We start from the raw sequence: 25,048 nt of genomic DNA, 5'->3' as shown, positions 1-25,048 counted from the left end.
CACTGTGTTGGATTCATTGTGGCAACCATTTCGTGAACAGATATGTAACGAAATCTTGACCCGACACCAAAGGCAACCCACAGCTTGTTAGGAGCTGTCTTGCTGAATGAAGCTACAGCCAGTACTACCACATCAGTATCAACGGTACGTATGGTCACCTTCTTACACCCCTTTTGCACAGCATCTGCCACATGCAGAAGTAGACGAGTGGCTGTGAGCAGATCGAGTGTGCACAGAAGAGGTACTTCGTTGTCCTGTAGTCAATTCTCCCCGACTTTGCTCGTCAAACGCCTTTTTGTTGAATTTTAGCCGGCATTTGTTGTGCCACTCAGCCCCGTGTGCCTTCAGAGTGGATTCTATGCCATTTCCGTCATCCAATCGCTCCAGGTGGAGGTCCATTGGCATGTGCTGAAGGGTGTGGAACCGGAGAAGGTCTTCTGCCAGGGATGCATAGCCACTATCACCAGGCTGTTTCGTTGATCTGAGAGGACACTGCAAAGATTCATGTGTTACTACTTGGCAGAGGACACAAATGTCCCAGTTAGTGCTGGGGGGTGGCTTGGATTGCTTGGATATAGAGGGTTGGGTAGGGTTCATCAGGAAGTGACGCTTCAGCATGGTTGCGACAAAATCACCACGGCAGGAGAGAAGATTCTGAAATACAAAAACACAATGAAAGCACCAACTACCATACCACATTTTACATCTAGGCTATCTTCTTAGATACATGTCATTATCCAGGATTTCTTTATTGGTAAGGGTCAACAAAACATAGAGCTCTGCAGATAATGCATCTATACCCAGCTAGTCTAAGCATGGATATACAGCACTCCCTCACCTATCGCGGTTAATGCGTTCCAGACCCACCCGCGATAGGTGAAAATCCGCAAAGTAGAAACCACATATTAATTTAATTATTTAAATATATTTAAACACATTTTAAACGTATTATAAACCATTATACAGCATCCACACACTCTTATTAACCTTCCCCACACATTTAATCAGTTATTTAAAAAATTTTCATCGGAAATGCGACTTCATGGGGCTGCAAAGCCTAAGACCAAAAATAATTTAAAAAATACTATATTGCACTATAAAATATAAAAAAACGTATTATGGGCACTGACCTATGAAGATATGATGATGATAGCTGTGCAGTACTGATGACGATGAAGATGACGATGATGAGATGAATGTCGTACTGCACAGCCAAGAAGAGCATTAAATCTCTTCTACTGGAGGATTTGAAAACCCACGATGTTGTGAATCCGTGAAAAGTGAACCGCGATATAGTGAGGGAGCACTGTACACAATACATAACTGCGCCACATCCGCCTCAAGCACACCCTCTGAGGGGATAAATAACTAAATTCGCCACAATGACACTACTCGGTATTCATTTGCAAATTTCAACTGATTGCTTATTTTTTGATAAATTTTTACCTTGACCTTGACCTAAATTCATTTCGTTGAATTCTGACACCCTCAAAGGTATCACCAAATGAATGGGCATCCCCAATTTAGTTGGAAATGACACTGTAAATGTTTTTCTGCGCAGTCTGGTTCCAAAATTAAGGACGTTTGAACATTAGACCCGGGTGACTAGTGGCCATCTTAGATTTGACCTCTCACTGTCCCCTCAGAGGTGAAATCTGACTTCCCTTCACATCCGAAAATAAACATTATGGTATGACCTAACTATGCTAGAAATTTCATGCTTTTCTCATAAAATGCACAATTTGTTCATATATGAGAGCTTATCCGCTGTACTATTGTTGCTTTATACATGATACACATTTACATTGTGAATTTGCGTCAACCCCCTTAAACCCCGAAAACAACTGGAAAAAAATTTATAAAAACACCCCTGTACATTAATTGGGGTCATGCTGATCCTATGTAGCAAGTCTGGTTACAATCGGTCCAGAACTGTAGGAGGAGTAGCACGACAAACAAACACACAAACAAACACCGGTGTGTGAATTATAGTAAGGATTACTTTGTGGGACGACCTTCTGGATAAATTAGGAATGTAAAAAGTTTTTCAACATGATTGTTCTCATAAAGAGGTACAGTATTTAAAACAAGCTAGCGAACTTAACAACTTTCAACTGAAAGCTGCCGTGTACGACTCGCATGACTTTACCGGAGGCTCTTAGAGATTACGCATTGAGGATGGATACAGACGATTGAGATTGAAAGGGATGGATCAACTGTAATTGGTGTTGCATGCTCGTCATTGATTGAATAATTTTGCTTTCCTCAGTGAGCGGGTCAACGTTTAATTGCTCATCCAGTCGGCAAATGTTCTGGGCAATGATTTTTGCAGTGTGTTTTAAATGAATAATTATACAATATTTATTTCAGAAAATATCACACTTTGAATTTTTTTTTCATTTAAGCAATGCAATGGCTTAAACCATATACAGTGTCTATAGAAATTCTACACCCCCTTTCAAAATTTTCAGCCTTTGTTGCTTTATAGCCTGGAATGAAATTGCATGAAATCAGACTTTTTCCACCTTTATTTACACATCGTAACCCACAAATTCTACGAATTTCAGAAAATTAATTTAAAATACAAAACTAGAATATCTTGGTTGGATAAGTGTGATATGGAGGGGTTTGACACCATGAATGGACATGAAGGGGAAATTTTTTTTGTATGCACACAGTCTTTGCAAAATTGACGCCTCAGGATTCCAAGACTGGATAACCTGCGACAGACTTTGAGTTAGGTCGGGGCTCTGACTGGGCCACTCAAGGATTTTAATGTTTTTGTTCCATAGCCATTCCAGTGTCGCTTTGGCTGTGTATTTCAGGTCGTTGTCATGCTGAAAGGTGAACTTCTGTCCCAATTTCAGCTTTCTTGCACAGGGCAGCAGGTTTTCCTCTTGGATTTTTCTGTATTTTGCTCCATCCATTTTCCCTTCTATCCTGACAAGTGTCCCAGTCCCTGCTGATGAGAAACATTCCTACAACATGATGCTGCCATTACCATGCTTCACAGTAGAGATGGTGTTCTTTGGGTGATGTGCTGTGCTGGGATTGCTCCAAATGTAATGTTTTGCATTTAGGCCAAAAAGTTCCATCTTGGTTTCGTCAGATCACAAAACTTTTTGCCACATGGCTTTAGAATCTCTGGAGTGGTTTTTTGCATACCAAAACGGGAATCAAGGTGGGCTTTTTTGAGTAATGGCTTCCTTATTGCCACTGTACCGTACAGGCCAGACTTGTGGAGTGCTTGGAATATTATTGTCACATGCACACAATGACCAGTCCATCCATCCATCCATTGGGACCATACTCTGTGCAGAGCGTTGGTGCTGCCTAAGCAGTCTTCTTGGCTATTGGGCACAATCTTGGACGGATCGCCACTCCAATACAGAATACCAGCAAGCTGGCACTCATTTTGCCAACCTCGGAAGGATGAACAGGCAGAGTCAACCCCACCTGGTATTAATTCAATAGCAGAGTGGGATTTGAACTCAGGATCCGAGGATCTCATTCCCAAGCCCGCCACCCAAACTATTAAGCCAACACCAGGCATAGTGACCAGCCTTTGCCAGAAAGCCATGTAGCTCTTTCAAAGTTGCCATTGGCCTCTTTTGTGGCCTCTCTGATCACTCCTCCTTGTTGGTCATCCAGTTTGGAGGGACGGCCTGATCTCGGCAGGGTCTTGGTTGTACCATACGCCTTCTACTTCTTAAGAATTGGCTTGACTGTACTCCAAGGTATATTCAAGATGTTAAAAATATTTTTTATACCCATCCCTTGATCTGTGCCTTTCTACAATTTTATCCTGGAGGCGATTTGAAAGCTCCTTGGTTCTCATGGTTAAGTCTTTACTGTGAAATGCACCACCCAGCAGAGGAAACTTACAGGACCAACTGATTTTATTCTGAAATAATCAGAATCAATACAATTTAACACAGGTGGAGGCCAATTAACTTGATGTGTGATTTTGAAGGTGATTTGTTACACCTGAACTAATTTACAATCGTGATTGTAAGGTAGGTGGACACTTATTCAACCAAGATATTCTAGTTTTGTATTTTTCATTAGTTTTCTGAAATTTGTAGAATTTTTGTTTTTCACTTGGAGGTTGTAGGTTGTAGGTTGTGATGTGTAAATAAAGGTGTAAAAGTCTGGTTCAATGCAAATTTAATTACAAGCTACAAGGCAACAAAAGGTGAAAATTTTGAAAGGGGGTGTAGACTTTCTATAAGCACTGTACAAGTTGATTCTGAGTTTACGTCAAGGCCTGGACTTCCGGGAAAACAAATATCGACTTGTACGCTGAAAAATACGGCACTCTCGAGAGTCAACCTCAACCTGTTGTCTCCTTCCTTTTTTCTTCTTTTACCCCCACTTTGTTTTGCCATTCATTCAATTCCCACATTGTTCTCTTGCTGGAAACCTTGCCACCCCATTCCCCCGAAACATTCCTTATTCTGCTCACCGTTTCATTCTCCTTCCGTTTCGACAATGAGGTACGTGGAGAAGTTAGCGAGGATGTTTACTCGTGCCGTAAGAAGCTACACCAGGTGTCCCTGCAGTACTACGCAGCTCTTAACGCGCTTCAATTCCGCAAGAAGATCATCACCCTTGAGCCCATGCTCGGCTATTTACAGGCGCAGGTGAAGTGATCATTTGGCAACCACGCCACCGTCCTTTCTTATACCTGTAATGCACCACTGGCTCCCAGATTTGTGCTGCCGTGTCCCCAATTAGTCAGCCTTTTGTGCCTCTCAACTTCATCTCTCACTCATCCTGCTTCTAATGCTTCACTTGTCTTCTCCTAAATGTCTTCCTGCACACTGCCCACTCCCACCATACAGATGAGCTTTTTTCGAATGGGTTCGGAATATCTGACTCCACAGGTGGAACAGTTTGTGTCTAACATATGTACCAGTGTACAGAGGTAAGCATACCCTTCCTCAAACATCCGCTTGCATTATTTCATTTCCTGTCATTTCCTTCCTCTTACATGAAGGAACGGGGTGTTGTACACATGGCAGATACATTTTGTGTGCAGTGTGCGTGGTGAGCTGGATGCTGAACAAGGAGCTACTGCTGTGACGACAGAGGCCCTGCAGGAGGCCAGCGATGCCTTATACTGCCCAGATCCTATTGGAGAACCTGATCGCACACTCACCCAGCGTGCAGGCTACCTCTTCCTGCGCCAGTGCGTTACATTACATCTTCAACCATCCACAAAACCTCATACTGACTCTGAGTTATTGCAAAATTCTCTTCCAACTTGTCTTCCATCCCACCCCCACCCATCCCAACCTTTTCCTCCAGGTGCATTCTTTGTCCCATACCACCTCTGATCTCTCCTCATTTTATTAAAAAGAAAAAAAGCCAATTTATACTTCCACTTGATACAAACAATTTAATCTGTTGATAATCTTCTTGCAGAAAGACTGGACTGGTATCCTTTACATGGGAACGGCTCTTCTTCTTCACACAAGGTGGAAACCTCATGAGTCAGCGAAGGGATGCACTGGCTGGGGGGTTGGTTATGGACCTGGACAACTGCTCTGTAATGGCAGCTGAGCCTGATGACCGCCGTAACTGCTTTCAGATCACAGTCTTTGATGGCAAGAGGTGCAGAGCCTTTGTTTGTTCATTCCCATCTCCCACCTCCCACCTCTCCCAACGCACCCCTTTACGATCTCTAAGGTTTCGTGACCTCGAAGGAAATATCCCTTAAAACAAAACAAAAGTTTTGATTTGACGCATCACTCGTATTGTATTTGGACACACAAGAGCAAGGTCATGTGATTTTTAATGCACCATGAATGCTATTCTGTGACTCATTGCAGAATTACAACCTGCCTTTCCTTGACTCACTTTGGTTTGACAACTGCATTCCTAAATGCATTTGGAAACTAGAACGACACTCAGTAGAGCACGTAGCTCCACGGCTGAACAGTTTACGTTTTATATCCCACTGATAGGCTGGATCCGGATATGCATCTTCACCAAAATCGAATCAATTCGTCATTGTCACACACCCAACCTGTCCAACAAGTTTCATCCAAATCCATCCAGAGCTTTTTGAGATATCCTGCTAAATGACAAACAAACAAACAAACAATAAAGATGTCATGCAGAGCACGATACTTGTGAAATCCCTAAAACAAATTTGACCTTATAAATAATTGGTGGTTGAATTCAATGACCAGATATGCAAATCCTCTTCAAATTTCAAGTGAATCGGATGAAAATTGAGGATTTTAGAAATCCCACCGAAGTTGTTGATCTTTGGCGTATGTTGACCTTTTGGCCTTTGTTGACCTCAAAAATAATTTGTGGTTGAATGACCTGATATGCAAATCCTCTTCAAATTTCTATTCAATCAGTTGAAAATTGATGATTTTAGAAATACGACCTAAGTTGTCGACCTTTGACCTCAAAATCAATAGCCTTCTTGCTTATGACCAACTGTCCAATTTTGTGAAGATTGGCTTAAAATTGTGACCCGTAGGCGATCGACATATAAACTACCAGACAAACAAACTGACAGAATCAAAGACCAGACCAACCAACATACAGTACTTGTGAATATTCGATTTTGTAAGTACTGTATATATTCTCCAGGGGGTCCAGGGTTGGGGAGCTTCAATTTCGCAAGTCTTCGATTTTGCAAGTAACAAATAGACAGAATATAACACATGCGACCAACCAATATACTTGAACAAAATCTTATATTTTCGCAATTAACAAATAGACAGACAGGGGTGAAAACATAACCTCCGTCCACCTTTGCTGGTGGAGGTAAAGATAATCTCTCATCTCACCGATCTGTTTGATGTCTTACAGGATGGAGCAGAGGTAGCACACTTATCTTTGAGTTGTCTATTCCCAACTCGACTAGATGCTGATTAGTGTTTCGAAAGCAGGACGATACATTAATGTGTGCACCGTCCCTCAGATTGATGTAAACCCTTCGAACCCTAGTGGCTGTATTACCAGCCGCTATTCAAACCTCCAGATACCCGAGTGGCCGGATTTTTTTTTCCAATGGAGCCCAGGGTGGGGGAGCTGAAAGTCCAAGGCACTCAAGGTTCGAAGGGTTAAGCCGGTTGTCCCATCTCATCTGCCAGACGTTGGTGGATGTTAAATGTCCCATGATGTCCTTTGCGAAGAGTATTCATGCTATCACCAACATCCTGAACAGATTACAAATTAACGACCCTGTGACTACAGCTGCGAAGGCAAAGGCAAACCACCCAGTGGTAATCCTTGCCATGAGGGTGCTTTGACATAGCTGAACTCACCTTTGGGCTGAGCATGGCAAGGAAGTGGAGGATCTACTTGATGTGTTCCACAGTTTGCAATGGTCCCCTTTCCCCTCATGTTTGCTTCTCACCAACTGTCTCAGTTTATCCGCTGTTTATCATCTAAAGTTCTTCATTTTGTCACCTCCTGCTGTAGATCGGTTATCCTTCAAGCGGACAGTCGGAAAGACTGTGAAGAGGTGAGAGATTCTCTTTTGTTTATCTCCAAATTCAAGTGTATAATGAGGAATTGGTGTTGCTGTATATCCAGTGTACTGATTTATTGAGTACATGTCAATCTCCATGCAGCTTGTTAACCTTTGGTTGGGGTTTTGGAATCGGAGCTGTGGCCTGCAACCACAGAAGGAGCATGTCTCTTGCCTTAATAGATTTGCATTCGAGTTATGTTTGGGCAATAGCGGTTGAGTGATTTTGCCTGTTACGGTGACGTGGTTGGTGTTTGCCACCTAAAGTTAGCCTAGGGGTATGAAGAAGTGTACGACGACGTGTGGACAAGCACCAGTCCACACTTTGCCTCTAACCCCCAAAGGTCATTATTGATGAGTCAGTTGGGTTTTGACGTACAATCTGACGCTGACTTGGTAATTCTCCTGATGCTGGATTGTTCTCCAGATTAGAATCCAAATCCTTGAAGAATAATACTGCAGCCTTCGGAGTGTGGATAGCAGTCCCACCTGATGTTACACTGTTATCCAAAATTGTGACGTACTTTTGCATCACCTTTGTCACTGAAGGCACAGTAAATGAAATGTTGGGCTTGTATTATTTATCCTTTCCTCATCATACCACGCACCAGTGGCCATTCTGACATCTTCTTTATCCCCCTCCTCGTGTCCCGTTCTCCCACACAGTGGATAGCTACCATTAGCAACATATCCCGACAGATCTACCTTGCTGAAGACCCACAGGTTTGTGTCCTTAGATTGGTGATGTCATAGCTATGAGGAAAGCCTGGGGAAGCACCCAGGTTCTTTGCTTTGTAAATCTCCATTTTAAGTATCGTTTTCTTTTACACATCATTAGTACCTCTCAATCTTTCATTCTCGTAGCTTCCCTAACCTTTCCTAATTTCAACTCGGTCTTGCTTCCTCCTTCATCACCTTGTCAGTATCGCTTCTTTAATTCATGTTCTGCACCTGCTTCGACTTCATTAAACGTAAAAAAACAATGCCATCCTAACCTCGCCTTCCCTCCCCTCTTTATCCTACCCTGACTGTCCCACAATGCTTTGTGGGGCATTTCCCAGGCACTTGCAGCACAAGTTCAGCGTGTTGCCATGAACGCCGTCACGCCATCACCATCGTTTCAAGAAAGACACAACATTTTACGTCCAATCACGTACACTGGGGCAGCTGCGATTCCTTGTTCTCATTTTGTTGTTTTTATGTTTTATTTTATTTTACTGCTTTGAATGTTTGTCATTTCAATTTTCTCTTCTTTTTTATCCTCAGTAGTCCAAGTTCGTGGGGCTCTGTTTCCATGCCAACTGATACTCCCTCCTCACATCCCTCCAGTCCAGAACCCAAAGGTCCCTCCCAGCCATTGGTTGCCCTTGGTACCCCCATTCAGTTTGACATCTCACCGGGCAATGAGGAAGAGGAGGAGGTGAAAGAAGAAGGGGCGGCATCCCCAACGGGCAGGTGGGGAGGGAGAGAGAATGAATAAAGGAGAGAATGAATGACTTTGGAGGGTGAGGAGAGGGAGGGGGAAGGTAGAGGGTTATTCTCATAAATTTCGTATTTGTACTTGCAGGCGGCACAACCCATTTGGCGAAGGGGAAAGTGGTGGAGACGCACAAGGTGAAAAGTGCAGGGTCTTGCAGCAATTTCCAGCTATAGGCCCAATGTGATTCCAAATCTATTCCAACATAGCGAGTTACGATCATTTCCTTTATATATCTTTTGAACCTCTAACGAGACGTTCTCACAGTTATCACTCCAATTCCAACTCACTCCTTCCTTCGTCTATTCCACCGTCCAGACTGCGTGCTGCACCAGCTCTTTGTGGTTCGATTCCTGGGCTGCATGGCCGTGAACCCAGAGAGTTCCATTGATGCCCCCGCCATATACGAGACAATGCGTCAAGTGATGGCTGCCAGAGCCATTCACAGCATATTCCGCATGGCGGAGTTCCACCTGCTCATCACGTCACAGAGCCTGCGGTGAGCAAGACTCGTGGCCCTCTGAAGTCACGGGTTTTCGTCACGGACCACAGACTCGTGTAACCACGATTTTCAGGATATTTGAGTCATTGAACTAGCTAGCTGGCCATCCACATCAGTATATAATAAACGTAATGAATGGACAGTGTAAAAGTCTCTCGAGTATCCCTGTTTTGGCTATGAAATGCATGTCGAGGTACTCCTGCGATGTTTTATTAATTTTCTTATTTTGTTTGCAGGTTGATTGACCCACAAACGCAGGTCACGCGCATCACTGTAAGTTTGTTAATGCGGGGAAGTGTGTGGGCCATGTGGAATGAGGAAGGGTTTATAGATAAGATGAGATGGCAGGGAAAATTAGCAAGCAGGAAGTGACATTACCCCACCCCTCCCCCACATTGTAATGCATGCAGGGGGCACTGTCCTTTTTGGGAGGGTCGAGGGGGTATTAAGCTGGCTGTTTTGTCAGTAATTGTGACCGCATTCTCATCATAATGCTTTTCTTCTTCTTCTTCTTCTCCTTCTCCTTCTCCTCCTTCTCCTTCTCCTCCTCCTTCTCCTCCTCCTTCTCCTCCTCCTCCTTCTCCTCCTTCTCCTTCTCCTTCTCCTTCTCCTCCTCCTCCTCCTTCTCCTCCTTCTCCTTCTCCTTCTCCTTCTTCTCCTTCTCCTCCTCCTTCTCCTCCTTCTCCTCCTCCTCCTCCTTTTTCTCCTTCTCCTTCTCCTTCTCCTCGTCCACCTCCTCCTTCTTCTCCTCCTCCACCTCCTCCTTCTTCTCCTCCTTCTCCTTCTCCTCCTCCTCATTCTCCTTCTCCTCCTCCTCCTCCTCCTTCTTCTCCTTCTCCTTCTTCTTCTCCTCCTCCACCTCCTCCTTCTTCTCCTCCTCCACCTCCTCCTTCTTCTCCTTCTTCTCCTCCTTCTTCTCCTCCTTCTTCTCCTCCTTCTTCTCCTCCTTCTTCTCCTCCTTCTTCTCCTCCTTCTTCTCCTCCTTCTTCTCCTCCTTCTTCTCCTCCTTCTTCTCCTCCTTCTCCTTCTCCTTCTCCTTCTCCTCCTCCTTATTCTTCTTCTTCTTCTTCTCCTTTTAATACTGTCTTCCAGTCGATGCAGATTTCATCCAATATATTACGAGCACCATAACAAATGTTTATTACCTCCACCACCAAAGGTCGGCGGAGGTTATGTTTTCACGACTGTCTGTTTGTCTTTCTCGGGCAGGATATCTCAATAAGTTGTGGACGGATTCGGACAAAAGTTTGTGGAGAGGTTGGGTGTGTGACAAGGATTAAATTATTAGATTTTGGTGAAGATCCGGATCGAGATCCGACTATTAGAATTCTTTAATTGATTCTTCACCATTGAGAGAAAGGGCCAAAAACGATATATAGCACGATATCTCAAAAACTTATGGACGGATTTTGATGAAACTTGGACAGGTTGGGTGTGTGAGAACGACGAATCAGTTCGATTTTGGTGAAGATCCGAATTGGATGAGGATACGAGAATTTAAAATTTTTTTTTTAAGTGATTCTTCACCATTGAGAGATGGAGCCAAAACGATATATAGCATGATATTTCAAAAAGTTGTGGATGAGTTATGACAAAACAAAAGAAGACAAAACAAAACAAAAAAAAGTTATGACAAAAGCCTTGCGATACAAGGTCGATGAGTGGGGTTGGTGACAAGAACAAACCGAATAGATTTTGGTTCATGTCCGGATCCAGATCCGGCCTATCAATTGGATACAAATTGTAACCTGTTCAGCCTGGTGGAGGTATGCGCTCCACTGAGTGCTGTTCTCGTATTCATATTGCATCCTTTCATTGTCCTTTCTGTACATTGTCTGTTCAGTTCCCAGTGGACCAAGTGGGTGCCTGCATCTCACACAAGGACAACCCTCGTCTTTTTGGCTTCATTATCCATGGCATTGGAGGGCGACAAACAGCAGGTGAATGCAGGGTGCCACAAGTAGTTCAACCGTCCTGCTACGTGTTTGAGTCGAACGACGAGGGCGAGAAGGTGGGCGGTGGCTTGGTATTCTTACATCCACTCTTCAAATTACCACTTCCCCTAATACACCTTGATGGTTACATAATTACCTGTCCTTCCTTCATTCCACAGATCTGTGATTCTGTGGGCCTTGCAAAGCAGATCTCGCTACATACTAACCTGGTATGTGAGTTGTATCTGCATTCTCAGCACTCAATTTGAAAAGGCATTGCCGGGTTCAAATCAGGACGAGCATTTTGGTGCTCAAATTAGTAATTTCTTTTAAAATGAAAACCAAAGATATGCCCGTTTGAAGGGCAATTTTGTTTTATATTTTTATCTGACACGATGCATTGACAAAATGTTGAAAATCGATCGTACTTATGGTACAGGATTATAATACACATTGTTGAAATCAAAGTTAGACCTGAATTTAAAAATATTCAAGGTTATTGTCTGTCCACCAAGATTTCCTGCACATTTACTTGGTGACCAACAACGGAGGTTTTTCATACCTCTGCGCCGAAGTCACCAGCGGCATTATGTTTTCGGGTTGTCTGTCCGTCCATCCGTGACAGGTTTTCGTGACCGTGTTGACTTAAGAATGGCTGAAGGGAGTTGAACTGCTGTATTTTTACAAGTACAATTTTTACAATTTTACATTTGTACAAGCATTTATAATGATGTAAAGATGAACTGCTAAGATTATGGGGTCAAGAAGTCAAAGTTCAGAGATCCCGTCAGGTAAAAATTCTGTTACCGCGCTAACTTGTGAACCAGTGATGGGATTTTGACCAAACTTGGTATATGTACATATTGTTATGGGTTTCCGCCGCGTTCGGTGTGCGGACGACAGTTCTCGCCAAATCGTGGTCGTGCGCCCACCGAAGGCCGCAATCCAGTCGTGACTTTCCGGACCAACGCCGAAATCCAGTCACGGATGCCTTAACGCATCATAAACTAGCCAATTATTCTTTCCACGCGCTACAGGGTTGATCGCCGAATTATCGATGTACCTAATTATTGGTGCAGACAGAAATACCGGGAGTTTATACCTCGACGGGACCCGTACGCAAACGAGCCGCTAAAGCGGCTCGTTCCATGTGCGGAGCCGAGCGGTTATATATTGCCAAGTCCCGTCAGACCAGATGTACTTTTAGCGGCTTTAAAAGCCAGTTAATATCCCGAGCGCACCATGGCAGTCAATGGCAGAAAGTGACGCAACGAGCAGATTGACATTCAAACAATGTGGCATTTATTTACAGTAGGCATGCAGTCAATGAATGGGGGGATATGGGGACAAGACACGCGCAAAAGCCTACAGCCGATGCCTATTCAATCATGTACACAATCGTGCACTTATTCATTTCTACTTAGGAAGACAAGGTGCCACAGACTTTCATCCAAAACCAAGGAAAAGAAACGGGCTTTTAAGCCTTTAATGTTCTCAGAGCCGGGATGACCGGAAGGCTCCGAGAGGCCGGGCCGGTTACCTGGCCGCCCCTTGGTGGCGACTCGGTGGTCTTCACTCAGCGACCTTTGGCGTCTCGGTCCCGTCTGGTGCGTCGCGAACGCGCCAGTCGCTTGGGCGGCTTGACGAGCAGCTTGAACAGCTGCTTGAACGGCCTCGGTGGCCCGGCTTCGTCGCGGCCCCTTTCTGGCGAGCCTGGCTGGCGACGCTTCGGAGGAGCGAACGGGTCTCTTGCTCTTTCAGAGTTGATGCTCTTTTAGACCCCGTTCACTCCTCAGCGTCGCCCGACCGTATCAGGGCCGTCTGCCCAGACCCCCACGCTCTGATGCTGCCGCTAGCTCCGACAACTCCAAGCTCCACCGGTGAACGACCCGTGAACAATGACGACCAACGTCCTCCGCTCGCCAGCTTCACCACCAACTGCTCTTTTGCACGTTGCCAACTCGGCTTTTTATAGCCCGAGGGGAGAAGCCGCTGGAGGTTTCGCCACCCGAAATCGGCGCTTCCCCCTTTCACCTTTGAACCTTCACCCCAGGCTGGCTCTGCCCCTTTCAGCTCTGATTGGCTAGCTTTTTTCATGGCAAAGCCTGTTTTGATCCATTTATGCAAATCAGCCATCTTCACGGCTGATTGCACACGGAGGCTGGAATGTGGTTCTTCCTGTCACGCCACGAGTTCGTATCACGGCATTTTGCCGCTGTCGCTCAGGCGGGCGTGATGGTGTTGCGATGTTAATGGCGCTGTGGTGGGGATGGCGTGGTTGTTGAGTTGTTGGTGTTGTGGTGGAGGTGGCATGGTCGTTGAGTTGTTGGCGTTGTGGTGGTGGTGGCGTGGCTGTAGAGTTGTTGAGGAGATGTTGTTTGTTTAAAATAAAAGATAGAAAAAGAATAACGGCTAACTCAAAGATGCACAGCCCGGCACACGAATAATTACCTTTATACATCGGTGGCGAAATCTAACCTGGAACACACACTTATCGAAATAACTGATCTTTGGGGAACCTGAATGGTGTTCTGTGAATTTCCACCACCGTAACACTACCCCCTCCCTTTTTTTACAGACTCGTCCCGAGTCATCAAATTTTTGTGTGCCTTCATGTGTAAGTTCTCCCCTAGTACATCTTACCTTTGGATCCCTGAGTGCGACATTTGGTGTATTCGTGTCCCAAAAATAAGTAACCTATGGGCTGCGTAGCTAACTAAACAAACTCACTCGTACGGACGACTTATCTAAATTGCCGGCGCGAAGATGGACATGCAGGGGGAAGCAAACTTATTTACACCTTAACCTTATAAATTTACACTACACCATGGCCCAGGACCGATGGACTCTGTGGGGAAAAAGGGCATGGCAAAGTTAATCAGTAGTTCGTGAGGGTGAGCGCCCCCGCAGCTGAAGGTCGGATGTCTTCGGGGCCTGTTCAAAAGGCCCCCTTGTCTGTCACTGGACCTTCTTTTTCGTCTTCAGCTGCTGGAGGCAACTCACCCTAACCCGGCATGCCATATGCCATCCCACAGGCCATTTGAAGATGGTAGCCAGGCTGCCCAAATGCAGTCTCTGGCTTCCTATGCAGGAACACGAAGGTAGCCGGCTGCCCAATGCAGTCCCAGGCTCACCCCTTGAAATGAGCACAAGCAAACGCAGGACGGTACACGGGCTGCACCAATGCAGTCCCCGTGTGCGGCTGCCTGCAGGGCAGTCTTTGCAACTTGCGCGATGATCCTGGCGCACATGGTGATGGAATGAACACAGGGGCAAACGCAAACAAGGGTAGCAGGCATGGGGTTATGGCAGAGGCAGGCAGACAAGGCATGGCAAGGCCAGGCCTGAACAGGCCGCTGTAGCACAAGCAGGCCGGCATATGAAGCTGTCCGGCCTCTGATCGCGTTCTTGAGGTTTGTGGAGGGAGTGCGGTGGTGCCGGCCGCTCTGAAGGCGGGCTCGGACCTACCCTACTGTCTCCTCCTAACCTATCGCCTTTGCCTGTCTCTGTCCATACCCACTCCCTTAGTTTGCAAAAATGCAACCAAATTTTGCCCCATTTTATTTTTATTTTATTTTTCCCCTTATAATTTTGTCTCCCTAACCCCCTTTATTGTCTCTGTCCGGCTAACCTATCGTCATGCTAGCCTACTCCCAACCCCTACGTTCCCTTCCTGGAGGGGAATAAGGGAGAGCTAGTGTCCTGCCTTGAGGCCCAATGAAGCCTCAGAATGGCCTCCTCAGATCTCAGCGATCTTTCTACCACGGTGAGTCCAGCGGCCCACCGAGAGCGAAGGGATGGATGGTGCGGAGGGGTACATTTTCCTATCTACCCTAACATTTATTAACCTTAAACTACCCCGGGGCTTTCAACAAACGCCTCTCACTTAATCTATTGGTTCTACCAACCAAGATTCCCGTTGCCTGTGTTGGTGTCCTCACAAATTTGGGCCTTGCCCTCAAATTTTCCCTCGTTTTCTCGCACGGTTTTGTGGCTGGGCAGCGTGGCTCTTGGCAGGAACTACCCTCTGCCGATTCTCCAACCATGGCACCCCCGGGCCCTGAGACTGTCTCCGAGCCTGCCAGCTCCCTATGATCTGGGGAGTGCCCTCCCTGGCTACTCCCCCTCGACGCTCACGTGGCAGGCTGGTGCCACGGGCCCCTTTTTCCCCGGGTGCCCGTGCCCACGACATTGCCCACGCGGCCATTGGCGCTCCGGGTCCCGCTTCATGCGGGCCCACCCATGCCCACTACGCTATCCCGGCCCCTCTTGGGCCCTTGGCCTACCGCGGCCGACTAGTCCGGTGCCCGTAGTGCCCACTAAGCAATACTCACCGTTCGCAGCCACGCTCCCAGCCCGTCAACAGGACTCTTGCACCCCTCCAAACGGGTTTCGGGCCTACACTCGCACCATCAGCAAAACGACTTCCATTTTGTCAATTTGGCTAACCCACAAACTAACATTACTCTAACCCCGGGGTCCCTTGGGTGGGAATCACTCCTACCCCCCCCCCCCCCACCAATCACTCATCGCACCATGCATTCAACATTCACACAGGCCCGCTGGCCCTCACTCACTCAACATGTTTCCTTTCAATTCTCATCTCTCACATCGCTGAACACTGCCATTCTTCTTACTAAATCCCCTAGCAACCTTGTGCTCCCTCGTCGTCCCTTACCTACAGCACATCCTTTTACACTATGTAGCTAAACTACGTTCCCACTACACATTCAAGTCTGTCAGCGTCTCCAAAAATCATTTTCCATTCTAAATCTAAACTGAAATCCCTCTAACTAATCCATTCCACGGGCTCCATGAGGAACAACCTATGTCCCCATGAAGCCGGTCCAACTAAACTAACCCTTCCCACCAGCTAGTGCTTCCTTTGCCCTGAGCAAGGGGATCTCCTACTCCCTGCCTGGGCTCGTGTACTCACAGCAAGACTCTGCAAGCCTTGTGCCTCTGCGGGAGCGGTAGTTCCAGCTCCAGCTACTCTGGCAAGACTTATCCATGAGGGCGTAAGGTCGCCCTTATAGGGACTCAGGCGGTCTGCGTGGACGATCCGGGGGAGGGCTCGTCCCATTTTAATTTTGAGGATCACGTTACTGATTTGCACCAGGATGACCCCCCGGGCCCTGCCAGGGCGAGGTGAGTTTCGGGCATCTGCCCTTCCTCCTCTAGGGGTTGAAGAACCAAATCTTCGCCCCTGGAGAGTACGCACTCACCTGGCTCCGGTGGTCGTACCTGCGCTTCTTCCTCATACCCGCCTGTTGGAGCTGGCGGCGAGCGAAGGCATGGACTTTTTCCATGCCTTCCTCCAACTGACGGGCATAGCCCTCCCCTGGAGGTCTGTCGGGACGCTCAGGCGTTGGTCCGCACAGCAAATCGACGGGAGCTCGCAGCTCCCGTCCGTACATGAGCAGCGCCGGACTACAGGCGGTGGCCCCATGTTGGGACGCGCGATAGGCCATCAGGAGATACGGGAGATGTTCGTCCCAGTCCTCCTGATTATCGGCGGTGAAGAGGGCCAATTGTTGGATAAGGGTTCTATTGAACCTCTCCACCGCCACAGTCCACAGTCAGTGGTTCTTAAGGTCCAGTCAGACTGTGGCCTCAGGGGCGTTGTTTATGTCTTTCAAATTGCCAGGAGCCTGCACACTTCTTTTAGCAATTCGCTTTCAAAATTTCGCCGCTGGTCGGTGTGCAGCTCCTCCGGAATCGCATGCTGACATACAAATCCTTCTACGAAGGTCTTTGCCATGACCCCGGCTTCCTGATTGGGAAGGGCAAAGGCCTCCGGCCATTTGGTGAAATAGTCCATCATCACGAGGATGTATCGATTACCTTGGCGAGTGGGGGGCAGTGGGCCCAAAATGTCCATTGCCACTCGCTCAAGGGGGGCCCCAACCTGATGTAGTTGGAGTGGGGCCCTCATCCTCCGTGCCGGTCCCTTTTTGGCAGTACAGGCGTCGCATGCTCGACACCAGTCCTGTACATCGCGCCCCATGCTGACCCAATAAAACCGCCGGTTGGACCCGAGATGTTGTTTTGGTCCTGCCCAAATGGCCGCCGGCGCGGGTACCGTGCACCTGTTGCAAAATTGTCTGCCAATTGGTCCCTCTCCTCATGCCTCGTGCAATATTTGCAGTTTTCTCCCAGACAGGGGCGTCGAGAGAGCGCATCGGCGTTCCCATCAGCCTTACCGGCTCTATGGGCCACACTGAAATCGTACTGCTGCAACTTTTCCAACCACCTTGCAATCTGGCCCTTGCAAGGAGGAATGGTCAGTTCGAACCAATAATTTCCTCCCGTACAAGTACGGATGAAAATGGCTCACAGCAGACAGCATAGCCAATAGCTCCTTGCGAGTAACGCAATAATTTCGTTCGGGCCTACTCATGGCCTGACTGTAATACGCGATCACTCTTTCCACGCCTCCCTGTGTCTGAGACAAGACTGCCCCCAATCCTTCCTGGCTTGCATCCGTGTCCAGGGTATACATCCCGTCATCGGTGGGGTATGCTAAAACGGGTGCGGGTGTCAAACACCCCTTTAATTTGATGAAGGCCTGATGGCATTCCCCTGTCCAATTAAATCTCAACCCCTTCTCCGTTAACCGGTGAAGGGGCCTGGCTATCTCCCCAAAGTTTGCCACAAAGCGCCGGTAGTAGGACCAAAGACCCAAAAACCCCCGCACCTGTTTAACGTTTGTAGGTACGGGCCACTTCTCTACCACGGTAATTTTTCCTGGGTCGGTTTTCACCCCTTCGCGGCCTATCACATGTCCGAGATAGGCCACCTCTGTCGCGAACAAAGTACATTTCTCAGGGCTTAATTTCAGCCCTGCCTGCCTGAGGCACCCAAACACCTGGTCCAAATTGGCTATTGCCTGGGGAAATGTTCTAGCGTGTACCAGGACGTCATCTAGGTACACCAGGCATGATTGCCATGGCATGCCGCCGAGCACACGCTCCATCAATCTCTCAAAGGTGGCAGGGGCGTTACACAAACCGAACGGCATTACAGTGAACTGATACAGTCCCTTCCCTGTAGAAAATGCCGTTTTCTCCTTCCCCGTCTTATCCATCTCCACCTGCCAATACCCACTCTTAAGGTCCAAAGTTGAGAACCATTTGGAGCCTGAAACGGTGTCGAGGATATCGTCAATTCTAGGCAGGGGATCGGAGTCTTTGAGTGTCACGTTGTTAAGCTGGCGATAGTCCACGCAGAAACACGTGGTCCCATCATTCTTTTTGACCAGCACAACAGGTCAGGTCAGGTCAGGTATGGGAGCATGTGCCAGAACAGCACGTCGCTGTGTCCACTTTCCGCCGGTACTCCAGGGGCCTCCGTCTGGCCATCCCCCAGGCAGATGCCAGGCCCATCCCCATCTCCTTGAGATGATGGTCAACCTGTTGCAACCATTAGGCACGTGGTCGACCCACTGGCCTCCTCCACTCATGAGACTCCCTCGCTGAGAGAATCTGGTGAGCAGGATCAGAGTCAGGAAAACGAGCCACATGTCCATACAGCCGCAACTGACGCTCACGGACTATGCAGGTAACAAATCTCATCCGAGTCTCTCTCAGCAACCACTCGTTGGACACAAAATCCGACCAGCGATAGCCAAGGATTCTCCGAAGAGACCTGGTACCAAAGGAATTAAGTCTCCGTCTCAGATCCTTGGTCAAAGTCCAAGTCTCGCACCCATAGAGCAAGACTGGAAGTACCAAGGACCTGAAGACTCGGACTTTCGTCCTCCCGCACAGGTACCGGCAGCGCCACACCCCATGATCCAGTGAATCCATGACTCCCCAGGCCCGACCCAGACGTCTATTGACCTCTGACTCGCAGCCAGCAGAGACATGAATATCACTGCCAAGGTAAGTGAATCTCTCCACGACCTCAACATCCTCACCACAAACAGACACAGACAGGACAGCAGCATCCAATATGTCACCGAAAGCCTGGATCTTAGTTTTGACCCAAGAAACCCGTAATCCCAACGGCTCCGACTCCTCATTCAGCACCTCGAAGGCCCCCAAGAGGATGTCTAAAGTCTCCGCAAAGATGACTGCATCATCTGCAAAGTCAAGGTCCGAGATCTTGACATTCCCAAATGACGCACCGCAACTTGATCTTTCCGACATCCTCCCTAGAATCCAGTCCATACAAGTGCTGAAAAGTGTGGAGGCAAGTACACATCCCTGACGAACTCCAGTAACAACTGGAAATACGTCAGAGATGGTACCACCACACTTCACAGCACTCTCAGTACCAGAGTAGAGTTCAGACATCAGATCGATCAGTTTTGGTGGCACCCCACGAAGACCAAGAATCCTCCAGAGGACATCCCGATTCACTGAATCGAACGCTTTACAGAGATCAACATAGGCTGCAAGCAGCCCCTGCCGAAACTCTCGTCTGCGTTCGGTGAGGACACGAAGTGCAAGGATACGGTCAATCGTTGACCTCTTTGGTGTAAAGCCTGACTGCTCTGGACGCTGGTGCTCAAGCAGATGGTGGCGAACCCTATCAAGAATTATCCGAGCAAAGACCTTGCCCGGCACTGAGAGCAGCGTCACCCCTCGGTAGTTGTTGCAGTCTTGGCGATCACCCTTCCCTTTCCAGAGAGGGACAACAAGGCCCCTCTTCCAGTCAGTTGGGATGATGCCTGTGTTCCAGGCAGAGCACAAAACTGCATGCAACGACACGAGTGCAGCATTTCCACCAGCCTTGAGAAGTTCGGCATGGATGCCACAGATCCCTGGAGCTTTGCCCCGTTTCAACTGGTTCACCACAGCCCGTGTTTCCACAAGCGTAGGTGGACCACAGTTGATTCGAGGGTCAGCAACAGGGATTGTAACACCCTTGACGTCCAACTGGACAGTTGGGGGATCAGCCTGGTACAACCGCTCAAAGTAACCGGCCCAGCGGGCCTTCACTTCAGACTCCTCTGTCAAGAGCCTACCACTCTCTGCTCGAACTGTAGTGCTCCGAGGGATGGGCTTGGATGAACGTAATGCGCGACTCCCTGTAAGCGGGACGAGAATCACCTGTCCACAGGTGATGCTCTACCCCCTCACAGATTCCTCGCACATAGGCCTCCTTGTCCACCCTCAGTGCACGTACAGTTTTACGCCTCAGCTCCCTGAACAGCTCAGCTCTGCCATTCAACCTGGCCCTGCGACTGGTCAATGGTATCCAGTGTCCCTTGAGAGACAAAATTCTTCTTTGCCCTGCGGTGAGCTCCAAGGCATCCACCGGCAACATCAAGGACGGTGGTCTTGAAGGCGCTCCACAACTCTTCAGGACCCCCCAAAGCACCCAGACCCCCCAAGTGTCCACTCAGCCTGTTCGCAAACTCCTCAGCTACTCTCTCATCCCTGAGCTTGGCAACATCCAGCCTCGGCTGGGATGGTACCATTCTCCAGGATTTAAGGTGCAGCTTTAGAGTTGCTACAACAAGCCTGTAGTCAGTATTGAGGAACTGAGCACTCCGGTAGACCCTGCAGTTCTGGATCATCCTCCAACGACCGTCAATGAGGACATGGTCAATCTCCTTTGCCCCACCGCCAGCGTTGGAATACCAAGTCCAGCGATGAGCTTGTGGGCGCTGAAACCATGAACCAGCCACCCTAAGTCCATGACTTCTTGCAAAGTCAAGGAACTTAGTGCTATTCTGGTTCATAGTTCCTGACCCATGGGGACCAACACACACCTCATAACCGTCCCTATCAGTTCCAGTCGATGCATTGGAATCCCCCAAGACTAGAAGTGTATCTCGTCTGGGGCACTGATCAACCACAGACTCGAGTATGGCGTAGAATGCATCCTTCACGGTGAGATCACTCGCCTCAGTCGGAGCATAAACAGAGACCAGGGAAATGACACCTAAGGAGTGACGAATCCTTAATCTCATAATACGCTCGTTGACCGGTGTTACCTCAATTATCATTGGGGTCAGCTTACTGGACACAGCTACAGCATCTCCTTGGGTATGGTAACCATCAGAGCGACCAGACCAATAGTAGGTGTAACCACCCACCATTATCTCGCCGCAATCCGGTCTCCGAACCTCAGAGAGAGCTGCAATCCCGATGTCCAAACGCTTGAGCTCAGATGATAACAGAGACAGGTGATCATCCTCTCTTAGGGATAGGACATTCCAGGCACCCACCCGAAGGGACCGCCTCAGGTTAACCCAAGGAGACCGCCGTCTGGTGGACGACACCTCAGCACCACTCCGACACACTCTCCCGCAATCTGACCCAGGGATGTTACCCCGTGGTTTCCCTCCTATCAAAGATTGGGGGTCCCGAAGGCTTTGCCCCAATCCCGTCATCCGGTGAGCTGCCCTGCGAAGGGAAGCTGCACAGGAGGTACTCCCACGGAGTGGGTTTTCAGATTTTTTTGCGTTTTTGCGTTTTGCGGAATGAAGAGTTTTACGGTGGCCGGAGTGCAAATCCTGCCACCAACCTCCTAATAAGAAGTGACCCAACTGCAGGAGGACGTCCGCAGACACAGTTGGGCACTAGATATGGATGGCCGTTGGCTCACAAGGAGCTCCTCCGCCCTTTGAAGGTTTTGTTTTTAATCCTGCTGGGTGTCCATATGCAAACACCCTCCTCACCAGAAAACCTGGTGGGGGAGACTGTTTAGTCGCCGACAACCCGACCATGGAACAGGTTAGTACAGGTTTACATGGTACCTGTAGCAGGTCACAGATCGAACCTGACCTGACAAAAAGTCCTGACCTGACAGCACAACCGGTGACATCAAAGGACTTCCCGAGGGCTCAATGACGCCTGCATTGAGCATCTTTTTCTACCTGTTCATCAGCCTCCTCTCTCTTGCTCCATGGGAGCCGTCGAGCAGGCTGACGGACTGGCCGGGCCCGATCGGTGTGGATCTGATGTTTCACCAGGCCCGTACGTCCAATATCCTCGGGTGACAAGGAGAAGATTCCTATATGTCGGTCGACCAGTTTGCGTAAGGCCTCCCACTGGGTATCCTCCAAATCTACGCTACTCTGATTTACCATCTCGCAAATGGGGTCGGGCCAATTCCTAACAGACTCTGGAGACCCCCTCTGGGGCCGGTCTGATTCGATGTTATCGTCCCTCAGCACTGCGACTTGTACCACTGGAATGCAATCTGCCACCTTCGTGCCCCATCTTATAGTGCGTGCTTCCGTGCTAACATTTATCACCCGGACGGGCACGATAGGCCCGTCGGTGTTTACCAGGGTGCGGCCCACGACTAAACCCGGGGTCGATTGCCCCGCCAATAGTTAGGCCAGGCTGCAGGAGCCCTGCCAGGTTGGGTGTGCCTGCCACCGGGCCGGGACCACTGCCTCGGCACCCGGGGGAATGACCACGGAGTCGGGAGCCTCCAGCTCCACCCTCTCATCCGTGCCCATGCCCCCCAATGTCAACTCCTCACCACCCAACTGCATGACTCCTCGGACTAAGTCGATTTTGCAACAACCGGCAGTCAGAACAATAGCTCTGCTATTCCACACCAAACCGGTTATTTAAGGCCGAAAGGAGGGCCTGCCAGTGTTATCCCTCCGGAGGGTATCGTGGTCAAGACCTGTGCCACCATGAGCTGTGCAGTGCACTCCTCCAAGCTCCAGCCATTGCCCCTGGCCACGCAGTCAAACTGGGCCAAATACGCCCTCAGGTCCCTCTTCCCGTTGTACGGAGGCAGCGGCACCTTCTGGCCCCGCGAGGTCCGAACTCCACTTCCCAGTCCCTGAGGGACAAATGGAGAGATTGACCCCTAGATTCCAATGGTGCCCTTCTCCCGCAGAGCCCCAGCCATTCGCCCGGGGAGTTTATTACCCCCGTCTGCGTCGGTGCACGCCCCCGCACCTTCCTGCGTGCTCCCCCATGCCATCCCGCTCGCATTCTTCATACACTCGGGCACAATCATGCTGGGGGCCTGTATTAGGCCAAGAGACCCCGCGGCCTCTGCCCCCCCCAAACTCGGCATGCACACCCCCGCGTCGTGCAACCCTCTTACCTCGTTCGGTGACACTGGACCCACCTGGTTGCGATCTGCCTCGAGGGAGCGTATTTTCTCCCCCTTTTCCATAAGGAGGCCATCCTGCCTCTTACACCGGGTCTCAACACATTCCACCAACTCTGCCTTCATATCCCCTATCTTCCCCTCGATTCGTGCCTGCCCGTCTTTTACTTTCTCCAGGTCGTCTCTAACCTGCCCTATCTCCCCTTGTCTCTCTACTAATTCACCTTTTGCCAGTTTAAATCCATCTTCCGTCCCATCTCTTTAACCATTTCAGTCATCTCTTCGTGTCTCGTTTTACACTCCTTCTTTATGGCCTCCAATTCCTTCTTTGTTTCCCGCCTTAGTTGGTCTTGTCCTTCTTTTACCTTTTTCATCCCTTGTCCTAACTTGTCTACCTCCTGTCCAACCGTTATTATTTATTTTGCCATGTCCCTCTTCCATTGCGGACCACACACCTTTTACACTCTCCCTCAACTCAGCCATCTCTCCCCGAACAGTGCCGATCTCTTTTGCCATTTTGCCTTTCGCTTTCTCCAATTCCGTCCTCAGTGCCTCTTGTCCTTTTTTAATTTCTTTCATCCCCTGTCCGAGTTTGTCTACCTCCCGTCCGACCGTCATTATTTCGCCTGTCATGTCCTTCTTACCCACCTCCATCGCGGACCACACACCTTTTACACTCCCTTTCAACTTGTTCACCTCTTCTCGTATCGTGCCGATTTCCTTCGCCATTTTGTCGTTCATTTTGTCCAAGCCTGTCTGCAGGCCTACCCCCATGCACTGTATCTCACCCCGCAGGGTTTGCATATTCTCATCCATGCCACCCCTCATCGCATCCATTTTGTTGTGTTGCATGTCACGTGCATTTTCTTTCATTTCAATTTTGATTTCTTCCTTCAGCTCACGCGCATTTGCATCCATTTTTGCCAGCATTGCAAACAACTGGCACATCTCAAACGAACTTGGCACAACCGATCCGCCCTCATCGGTCGCAGAAATGGCCGGGATTGGGAGGAAGTTTGACGGAGGGGGCGGGTGTCATACGCCACTGCCCCTGCGCCCCCTTCGGGCTCCGAGTTCGGTTGCGGGGAATGGTCAACCTGCATGGCGGGGTCCTGCATGGTGATCTCGTCCTGAGCCATAGATTCTATTAACTCATACTCTAAACCACCCTGCCCCTGCTCGCCTTGAGCCGCCATTTAGCGTATCGGAAATAAAAAAAATTTCAATGCTCGTAATTTAATGGAACCGGAGGGTCGCTTCACACACCCTTGATCCGGTTCCGTTAATTTCGTTTGGGGACGGAGGGGTTTGAATCCCGCTCTCGGACACCAGTGTTGTGGTTCTCCCCCGCGTTTGGCGTGCGGACGACAGTTCTCGCCAAATCGCGGTCGTGCGCCCACCGAAGGCCGCAATCCAGTCGTGACTTTCCGGACCAACACCGAAATCCAGTCACGGATGCCTTAACGCATCATAAACTAGCCAATTATTCTGTCCACGCGCTACAGGGTTGATCGCCAAATTATCGATGCACCTAATTATTTGCGCGGACAGAAATACCGGGAGTTTATACCTCGAAGGGACCTGTACGCAAACGAGTCGCTTAA

At 48.8% G+C, this 25,048-nt stretch overlaps 1 protein-coding gene across 2 annotated transcripts in view; it reads left to right on the top strand.

The window, feature by feature from the left end:
• APPL1 (adaptor protein, phosphotyrosine interacting with PH domain and leucine zipper 1) overlaps positions 1-25,048 on the top strand; it is an 85,101-nt gene that overhangs the window by 28,545 nt on the left and 31,508 nt on the right. For both annotated transcript variants that reach the window (XM_085863596.1, XM_085863595.1), the window contains exons 8-20: positions 4,497-4,643; positions 4,845-4,927; positions 5,042-5,191; positions 5,428-5,616; positions 7,450-7,492; positions 8,165-8,221; positions 8,560-8,651; positions 8,765-8,953; positions 9,066-9,112; positions 9,294-9,474; positions 9,714-9,750; positions 11,321-11,488; positions 11,591-11,641. In XM_085863596.1, coding sequence (XP_085719722.1) covers positions 4,497-4,643; positions 4,845-4,927; positions 5,042-5,191; positions 5,428-5,616; positions 7,450-7,492; positions 8,165-8,221; positions 8,560-8,651; positions 8,765-8,953; positions 9,066-9,112; positions 9,294-9,474; positions 9,714-9,750; positions 11,321-11,488; positions 11,591-11,641 — 1,434 coding nt within the window. The remainder of the gene's footprint in view (positions 1-4,496; positions 4,644-4,844; positions 4,928-5,041; positions 5,192-5,427; positions 5,617-7,449; positions 7,493-8,164; positions 8,222-8,559; positions 8,652-8,764; positions 8,954-9,065; positions 9,113-9,293; positions 9,475-9,713; positions 9,751-11,320; positions 11,489-11,590; positions 11,642-25,048) is intronic.

Source organism: Eptatretus burgeri, chromosome 18, assembly GCF_056783735.1.
Source record: "Eptatretus burgeri isolate ZD-2024b chromosome 18, Ebu_testis_v1, whole genome shotgun sequence".
NCBI lineage: Eukaryota > Metazoa > Chordata > Myxini > Myxiniformes > Myxinidae > Eptatretus > Eptatretus burgeri.
Note: the sequence above shows the minus strand (reverse complement) of the source record. Positions and strands in the feature narration are given on the sequence as shown.